Genomic DNA, 9,936 nt, shown 5'->3' with positions numbered 1-9,936 from the left:
TCCAAGTAGCAGCTGGTTTTCCTTCAAATCTGCTTTCACCTCGTCAGACTGTGCCATCCAACATGTTTATATTGTACAGTGTGTCTACCTGCCCTCAAGCATTGTACATATTTATATCTTCAGCAAAATCAAAAACTTGCAGACTATATCAATCTACTTTTTTTCTTTTTCTGATGTGTTCATGGCTAAAACAAGATTTGCCACTGTAAATGGTGTCCTTTATTACTGGAATGTTTTGCAGATCATATTCAATAAAATGTGTCATTTTCATTTATTGGAAGTAGAGCCACAAATCTTCAACTCCTTTTGGCCTGAGCGAGCAGGAACTCGAACATGATCCGTCGCTGTTCGGAGAGCTCGCGCCTTTCCTCGGCTCTCGCCTGGGCTTCCTCGGCAAATCGTTCACGCTCGAGCTCCAGCCGTTTTTCATCTAGAGCGAGTCTCCACTCTTCTATATCGAGCTCCCTCTCTCGAATGGCTCGCTCCTGATGACTGCGCTGCTGCAAGAAGGCGGCCACGTTCCCATCGCGAGTTTTCTTCTTTCCTGCAGAAAGTCATGTGCAATCAGGAAAAATGACAGCAGAGTGAAAACAGTTTTGATATGGTTCACCCGTACAACGATAAGCAACTGGTTGTTTCTAATTTTCTGATATGTTCTCATTAGAATTAAACTTGAGGAAGAAAACAAGAAGGATGAACGACCACAAACTTCCATTGGAAGTTTGTGGTTGTCCGTCCTTCTCGTTTTCTTCAAGTTTAATTATCCCTACCAACCGGCTCGTTCTGTCCTTTCTGATAAGAGGTGCACCCCTGCTTTAAAAGTGCCTTCCACACATTTGAGAACACATTTGTAGCTCTTGTTGTACCACCTTATTAAGATGAAACTGATTATTGCAAACCAAGCACCTCAAAAAGAATTAACTCACTCGGGTGGGCATTGTCAACAGCTGTAGTGAACATATTTAACCCAATCACTGGCAGCTAATGGAGTCCCCAGGCAAAATCATATTTCATTCACTATGCTTTGAATGTAAATTAAAAATAATTGCAGCCGTTGCACATGGGATACCTAATGCCGGACCGAAGAACCTAGGCTTCAGCACACGTGAAAGTACAGTTCCAATCAAAATAGTGAAGCCTCACTAGTGTGGTACTGCCTGCTGCTCAACCTGCCTTTTTTGTTAGTCCTGCCTCAACACTGCTGCCGCACTTCATCAAAAGCAACGTAAAGGGCTGTCCAAATAGGATTCATTTGCGACATTTGCCGTGACGGAAGTGAAGGCTTTTTTACACTCTATATCCGCCTTCATAGATAAAATACCGGACAAGCGCCCACTCAAAATTTAGAGATAATCACGAAAAAATGGGGGATTGGCACTTGTCCGGTCATTAATTTCACATATAAATGTACTGTGCATATTTTTTCATATCTTAAAAAATTGGATATGGGTGCTTAATGTGGAATGGGCGGATGCGCGGTATTCTACGGTACATTCTTTTTGCCGCGGAGAAAGCAGGCTACCACAGGGAAGCTTTTCTCCTGACAAAAAGAATGTATGAGAGCAGATGGGAAGCGTAGGAAAACCTCCACTGCTGGTACAGCAAATGCCACGAACGGCAGAAAACATGCCGTTTGGACAGCTCTTATAGGGAGTTTGGGCACTTTGTGTTGATGGCTCACACACTCAAAACAATCAGGTGCTCAACACAGGTGCTTAATTTAGCTTGTGGCATGTAGTTAGCTACATAAGCACCCACTCCTGCAGCTCTTTTCAGCACTGTTCTACCTACTTCGAATTGTTCTCGAAAAAATAAAATTCCGACAAGCTGCACCCATGAAAAGCAAACAATTTCCAGCAGAAAGAGCTTAGTTTAGACTACTTGCTGAACAACGCAATTAATGAAACATGCAATTTGAGGTTCTTCGTGCTTGGGAAGGCAAAAGTGTTTCACACCGCTCAATTTAGCATGCTTCCTTCCAATTGATTGGGAGTCTTGATGTCTAGTACAAGACTTGCCTGGAGTAGAAATTACTCAAGTAAGATGGAAGTGGTCCTCGAAACACTGCACAAAAAATAATCATAAAATGCTTAGTGAATATTGATATTCATACCTCGCAGTGCCGCAGTTCTTGTCCTAGGTGGTGGTGGTGACCTCGTGCGATCGGACCCATTGGCCCCATCGGTGGACGTCGACTGCGAAGGGCCTCCGGTGGCAGGCGTGGCAACTGCAGGCGTGCTTCTGGCTCCATTCTCACACATCTGCATGAGTAGAAGAGACGCTGGAGACTCCTCACCTGAACATAACGTGTGAAAGAAATTGAGTGAAATCACAGTTTTGGCAACGCTCAGCCTCAAGCACAGGGTTAACCTATTGTGAATCGTGCAAAGGAATTGTAACGAATGCTAGAAGCATCTGTAAGTATGTGGCACACTACACAGGCTGAGGTTCTCTTCTACAGCCTCTACAAACGAAGCAGAGAAGTGTAGGAGAGGCTGGGAGAGGGAGGGGGGGTGCAATTGAAAAGGTTGGCTCGGGGAGAGCTAATGGCCTTAAAGAAGGTAAGTTTCTGGGTGAATTTTCTTATCATTAAGGGTCCTTCCAGACTACAGGCAGCCTCTCGAGTTCTCTGTGGCTTGTGAAACTTCAAGCTTAACTATAAAGATACCTGAATTGCCTTATAAATGTATGAAACTAACACCATTCGTTTTTGTAACAAAGTATGTCATCACACATTCCAGTAGAATCAAATTTTCATCTATATCTGTGGACCAGTGTTTGCTCTTTTCGATGGGCACCGCAATGTTTGTTTATGCTGATGCCACAACACTTGAGGGGGCTGTGATTTTTGCAAGACTTCGTGTTTTTCTTTTTTAGGAACCTTTGTGCATACCGTAGTTCAAGAATGTCGGAAATGCATAGTGATGAAGCTCCAAGAACGACACCGATGCCAAGAGTGCTCTGAAAAGCAAAAATCTTGTTTTATGCACAGCCCATTTCTTCACAAAAGCCTGCAATTGAGATTATTATTCCCCATTTTTATCACTGGAGACTAGGATTTCGGACGCTAGTCTATGCAGATTATATTTGCCCATAATGTTGTCCAAATCTTCGTCCACTACTTCCTCTGCGTTGGCTATGTTCTTCGCACCAGCGGCTGCTGCATTGACCGCCGTCACAGCTGTCTCCCTGATGGCATTGGCGGCGTGTAGCTCTGCCCTGGCAGAAGCTTTGTTGGTCCTGCTGCCTGGCCCTATGGCGTTGCCCGGCGTCATGCCCACTTTCCTGGGCTGGACCCTGACTTGGTGGCCGAACTCCCTCGCCATGCCATTTATTTCTTGGAGCAGGTGCTCCTTTTCAGAGTATTGCTCCTCTGTGCCAGACCTAATGTTTAAAGAATAAGTTGGAAATGATTGCAGCAGGAGTATATATTTCAATTCAACACGAGGTGATTTAGTATCGTTAATTGTTAGATGTGAGTTGAGTTGTTAAGATTTAGCATATCTGCACGCAACAACCCTGAATTTTATTTAGTCACACCTGCAGCAAGTAACTGCCTCATGAAAAGTCATGCTGCATCAACATAGCCATTGGCTCTTATCAAACAGGAATACAAAACTCTGCATCCGATCAATTTTCACATTTTGTCTCATGTGGTCAAGCCACATGGCTACTTAAAAGGTCATCCCCATGAGCAAGGGAAGAGGAAAATAAAATGTACAGTGGGAATCGATATGAGCTGACTAAAAAACGCTGGCCGGGGCGGGAAAAATCACTGGAAAATCTGGGAAAGAGCAACGCAGACCATCTCTTTATTAATTTCGGAGTATTGGAAATATAACGAAAATAAACTGCGTTAAACAACGATTTCCTTGCAAAATATATGCTCCGTAAAACAGTCTCCCAATTTCACAAGATATAAACTCCGAAAACACGACACCCGTACTATGAATACAAATCTGGCGTATCCGTGGCTGTGCCCTCATTGCATCACCGCTTGCCAGTCCTGCACAGGTGAGTTCAGGCAGTGGATCTCAGAACGAGCCGCAGACCGAATGTTTCGCCGATTTCCGCTTAAAATACGCTCAAGGAACAAAGGTTACTGTACTTACTTTCTTAAGTTTGCCCTGTCTTCTCGACGAAAGTGGCCGAGTAGCAGGTCGCAGCGTTCGCGTATGGCGCGAGCTGTGAAGTTTTTTACGGTTGTCTTGTTGACCATCTCTGTGATTGCTCGCCACCTGTCGTGGTCATCGAATGGGTTTGTCGCTGCTATCTCTTGTAGTAGCAGAATGGCGTCTGCCACGATGAAGCGCGACCGCTCAGCGGGCACATTCAACGCGGCGGACATCGCGGACTTCTTGGAAGTGATCGAGAACGCTGGATCTCCCCGGCCTTCCCTAATCTCGCAACGACTCGTTCTCGCGAGACCCGCGCTAGCACATCCCGCTACCTCCCCCGCTATTTTTGCAGAACAGCGCGCCTCCGCTAGCCTCCGCAGCTCCGCTAATTTTCCGCTAGCAGCGCGCATGCGCCGTAGTGTCGTCGCTCTAGCGTATAGCGTAGCGGGATAGCCAAAACGATCTACTAAAACTCTCTACTAGTGACGCGACACTCGGCAAAGAAAGGTTGGACCGGCATTGCACGTAGCTCCCACAAACTGTTATAGCTCGACAGTGAGGTGCAGTCGTGTCAGAATAAAAATGGCATATTAATAACAAAGTGTACATACCGTGTTACGAAGGTAATTCATACGGCGTTTCTGCAGAGCTCGCTTGTTCGCGGGTCGGAGAATTCGTGGCCGTTCTGGTTTTTCTCGGGTGTTTATGGATCCAGCGTTTTTGTTCGTCGTGGTCTGTTTCAAGTAATTTTTTCTTGCTGCTTGAAGTCGGGACGCGCGAGAAGAACACGTCGCGGCCAAGTAACTGAGCCCAACGCTGTCGGCATTGTCGGCCCGTCGGCCCTACCGCCCCTGCTTCGTTTACCACACGATAGATGGCTCTTGGCTCTCAACATTATGAAATTTGGCAATTTTCGTCACATCTCTATATATGCTACAAAATGTGGATCTGAATATTATTTAACAAAACTTTTAGGAAACATTCGCCGGCTATTTATTGTTTACGATCGCGGTGCTGGTGAGGTAGGCTCTTACCCAATAGGTGACGTGGATTCGGCTGACGTGCAGCGATTCCGCGGATGCATCGCAGTGAAAAGGCAGAGAGCTTTCGAAGGAAAGGAGGCGCAAAAGAGTCCAATTTTCTTTTAAAAGTTCTATAGCGAATAATTTTTTTGGCTCCTTATTTTTGTGTTTCTGTGTTTATTTTCACACCTTTTACAACGCGCGGTGTATGAAATTCGATTTCAGAACCGTTTCATGGTCCCTTTAAAGGTGTCGTGCATTAATTGTGAAACTTTCCGACAATGTGTGAATATTAAATGGTGAGGTCTTAGTTACTTACTCTTGAACATCTTCTCTCACCCTCAGGGGTTTTTCTTGTTATTGGTAATAAACTCAAATTACTTTTCTGCGTGGTTTTAGCAATATCCACATCCCAAGTTGGGTGCACGCTAAGTTAACACTCGGATAAGTCTAAACAAATTTGCATGTTTGCACGGCCAGTCCTTACGGCTTATCGTTTTGCATCGGTTTACAAGAATCGCAGTGTAAACAGTTGACCCGCTCACTTTCAAAGTACAAGGACAGCAACCAAAAATGCCACCAGAGTGAAGATTAATAGGAATAATATTAATAATAATAATAACCTTTGTTTTAGTTCCTCAGCTCACAAAAACAACAATGGCGTGGTCACAAAAAAATGCCGGCATGGGCCATATTTTTTAGCAACTCGAAAATAACCAAGATGAAGTTGTACGACGAGCTACTAATACTTGAAATAAGAAAGGGCGATTTCAATTCTAAACTTCTAATTTCATAATACAGTTTCCTAAACTTAGCGTAGATGTGCTTCGTAATAACGAAACGCAGCAAATGACGCCTCCGCTAAGTACAATACCTGCCCAGATTTCATTTATTAGCGTGCCTTAAGAAAATTTGAGGTATGGCGTAAAAAATGTACCCCATGTAACTACCCGCTATATTGGCTGCCTTCTTAGTCTGAATGCATTGTCACGATCAAAGTGTGAAAAAATACAAACATTACAGGGAACAACAACACAAACCAGGGCACAAATTTATTCCACTTTTTGCAGATATTTGCAAACTACCAATCCTGAGAACTGCGTGACACAGGTAACACAATCTGACGCATCAAAAAAAAAAAAAACATACGAGTATAAAGCAAAGCTGCATCACCGCGATGAAATATTTATGCATATACAAATAACGTTTTGCTAAAATCATCATCTGCACATGCAAGTAGAAAGAAGGGCATCTGTGCATTCCCCGTACAAGTAGCCATCCTCCTGACAGTGGCTCTGGCACAGCATGTCGTTGAAGGGGCAACCATATGCAGGTTGACCTAAAAGAAGGAAAGGGTTTGATGTCGCATGTTCATTATAGGACAAACAGCTTCTTCTACCATAGTTATACCCTGTCACTGATCCTTCATTCTGGCGGCTGAATATAGCCCGTAATGCAAGCCGCAGATTTGTGCAGTAATTTGTTTCCAAGCAACAATACATTTACCTTCAAGTCAAAAAGCCGTTAAATATGTGTATTCTCGTCATATTTGAATAAAAGGGACAATAATGTTCACATGCACTCCATGGTCGTTGTGAAGTGTCCGTGCGCTCTGGGATATCTATTGCAATATTAATGTCGGAATAGAAATCAAAATGTAAGTGCTTTCAGCATAGTTTACCATAATGATAATGTATATAATATTATAATTAAAATCAACGATAAGATAAAATACCCTTTAGAAATCTTCATATAAATTTGTTATATGTACATCCAGCACACACTTCTCCTTATCTTGAACAGAATATCCGACTCGGGTTCTATTCTTATAAGAACCAGAAATTGTTCAAACTTTTTTTTTACGGTGGAGGCCTCAGCGATTAAGGAAAAAACTGCAGAGCTGTGTCTCCTCTACAATGTTAAAACATTGCAAAGATTTATTTATATAATTACATTTTTTAAAATTAGATGCAACCTTATATCTCCAGACTCATAGGGTTGACGAGGAACTCAACGGTTGATTTAACATGTTTTCGGAGCCCTATCGGATTCTTAAATGTCGGTTTTGAACATAGTTGATTTGTTTGGGCCTGCTTTAGCTTGATGTCTAAAAGGCGCTTTACACTGCGAGTCGCTGTTTTGTTTTGTTTCGTACTTAACATTTTTGCCTTTGGACTCGACAAAATAGACAGCTCTAATGTTTCGTTAAAAGTATGTGATTCCAAAATTTTGCTTCTCTAAATTTTTTTGCTTAATATATGCAACACTCACACGTTTAAGCCACGTTCAAGCTGAACCCTTTATCATAGCACAAATGACACGCGTTTTGCTAACGAACCATTTCTTTTCATCTGAACGCGATTGAAATGCCCCAGGAATACTTCGCAGAAATACTTGACTAGTTTGGCACTAATTTTATAGATATTATTGTCTGCGAAACAAAGCTTGTATGTTTGGCAATTCCCCCCAAAATTATGAACCTGAATATTCATCATTTATTACGCACAATACAGAGTGTTGCCTGCCATTCTACTCCGATTTTCTGTTCAGACACAGCGAAATTTTTATGTATCGCTTTCGATCTTACATTTTCACAAAGTTTAAACCTCATAAAAGGGTGTACCAATGAGCTTTCTTGCTCAATGTTTTACATTTAAACATTTTTATTACTTGTTCATAAAAAGATTACAGCCTGCTCATTGCTCTGTGGTACACTCAAACTTGTACGGTACTCCTTACAAGTAACCGAATTACTTGTAGTTGATTACTTTTTGAAGTAATTTTGTAATCATTTGAACATATTTATCAGGAAGTAATCACAAGAGCGACGTAATGATTTTTGAAATCACAATAATATTATTTGTAACCATTACTATTTTCCCACTCCTTTTGAATTTCGCCCCTTTTTTTCTACAAGTTTTCTAGCAGCGCATCCTTGAACCAAGCTTCTGACAGGATAATTAAGAACAATGGGTAGATTCAGAAGAATGGTAGTTTATAATTCGGTGAGTCTAACTGAATCAGGGACAGTAGAAAAGACCCGTTTTCAAACCGGAAGAAAAACCTGTCGTTTTGAAAACTTGAAGTAATCGGAAAATTAACGGTTGCTATTTCGAACATCGTCTGATTACTTTTCTTCTCAAGTAATCAGATAGTGTAATTTGTTACTTCTTTGACCGAGACTAATTGTAATTCATACCATTATTTTTTTTTTGCGAGTAACGTTTACAAGACTGTACGCACAACTCAAGTTATTACAAGTTTTGACAAATGCTCTTCTTTTTGTCGCGCAAACGAAAATGGTATTTACTAATAAACACTTCGTAAAGTTTATTACAAGCATACAACCGACTGTCTGAATAGTTTTCACGCAGGTTATTTACCATTTACTAATTCATTCTTAGCTAGCAAAAATAAACATTAAGTTTCAATAAAAAAACTTTTCCACGTGCGTCATTCAAGACGCATAGGTCAGTCGATTTGAGAAAACTTAAAGCAGATGTGAAGTGTTGAGGTGCACGAAAGAATCCCCTAGTGCAGCAGGCACAAGGCTGCCGATGCGGAAACGCGGCTGATATTCTTATTCGTGTTGTCGCGTCACCAGCCTGGTGCCTTCTCCACGAGTGGCAATTTTAACGCACTCCCACTCGTCACACGTGCTTCAAGTCTCTCTAAAATTCACTGGTTGAAGAGTTCTCAGTGACATTACACATTACATAAGTTTCTAATTGGTGTCATACCTTTATATGCACTAATTAAAGAGTTAGAAAATTTTAGGTAGTTATTTAGTTCATTAGTATCCTGTTTTTTAATCCCCGACGTCCACCGTGGCTGGCAATTTATTTCCCGAAAGCGGTTCTTTTCCCTCAAGCAGGCTATTGGTAGGAATTGTTTCTTTTAACCTACGCTCATACATACGGTGTATAGTTTTCATTTAGTGGTACCATACGTATTCCAATTATTGAGCAATATACAGAATTAGTTTGCATTAATGATAAATGATATCATCAAGCGGGGTCTTCGACAAAGTAGAAATATATAAAGGGCAAATTCTGAAGACAAAAAAAAAATGTTTTGCAGAAAAACTACAGGAATATCTTAGAACCATTGACTATATTGTCACTTCGTTACCGGGTGTAAATTGCAAAATAAGAATACGGGAATGCGGAGCTAATCACAACAGCCGTCTGAATCACGAATAAGGCCACCAGGCAGCGTCAGAATCAAAACATATAAAAATAGGTATAAATAAAATACAAGTGCGGGACAGACCGGTTGCTGCTTCTTGTTGGCGAGCGATCCGACAACCTACTTTTTCTGACATAACAAGACGCTGCTAAATATGGCCACGAATATCAAATGATGAGGCGGCTAATAACTGAAAAAAACTAAACGTTTACTACGCAAACTTGTGCCCAAAACAAAATAGAGAAGGTTAGCGTCGCGGTCGTCGATGTTGGCGAAACAGCAGGATCGAGCGCTGGGGCGAGCCTGGCCTCGGACCACCGCGCAAAGAACCTTTTTAGGGGCGAAGCTCCTTAGGGGTTACCATGTCCGTATGTCCGTCCGATGTCCGGCGTCGGGTGCTCGTGCTCACGAGCACGTGAGCACGTGCTCCCGTGCTCGTGTAGGGCAAAAAAAAAAAGAAAAAAAAAAAAGAACTGCATCTCTACGGGGTGAATGACGGTGATTGGGGTGAAGCTCTGGTGGTGCTTGTCTGCGTAGACGGTGAGCCGCAGCATGCCGAGCCTTTCGTTCGTTTTCATCCATGTCAGAAAGAGAATGTATGGAACGTG

At 42.2% G+C, this 9,936-nt stretch overlaps 1 protein-coding gene across 2 annotated transcripts; it reads right to left on the bottom strand.

Moving 5' to 3' along the window:
- Window positions 1-264: 264 nt before the first annotated feature.
- On the bottom strand, window positions 265-4,548 carry LOC120850091. 2 transcript variants are annotated; one of them, XR_006078132.1, is made up of 4 exons: window positions 3,152-4,548; window positions 2,894-2,961; window positions 2,114-2,261; window positions 265-544 (listed from the first exon to the last, which is right to left on the bottom strand). XR_006078132.1 is itself a non-coding variant. In XM_042292642.1 (4 exons), the coding sequence occupies exons 1-4, from the start codon at window positions 4,526-4,528 to the stop codon at window positions 297-299; spliced, it is 1,140 nt and encodes a 379-aa protein (XP_042148576.1). In that variant the 5' UTR covers window positions 4,529-4,548; the 3' UTR covers window positions 265-296. The 2 variants fall into 2 exon arrangements, 1 of the variants encoding a protein (XP_042148576.1); XM_042292642.1 differs by lacking the exon at window positions 2,894-2,961 and having other exon boundaries at window positions 2,114-2,296; window positions 3,092-3,384; window positions 4,113-4,548.
- Between the last annotated feature and the right edge of the window lie 5,388 nt (window positions 4,549-9,936).

This window comes from Ixodes scapularis, unplaced genomic scaffold, assembly GCF_016920785.2.
Source record: "Ixodes scapularis isolate PalLabHiFi unplaced genomic scaffold, ASM1692078v2 PGA_scaffold3__209_contigs__length_174095766, whole genome shotgun sequence".
In the NCBI taxonomy this organism is placed as follows: Eukaryota; Metazoa; Arthropoda; class Arachnida; order Ixodida; family Ixodidae; genus Ixodes; species Ixodes scapularis.
The sequence above is the reverse complement of the archived record's forward strand: the minus strand, read 5'-3'. Positions and strand labels throughout refer to the sequence as shown.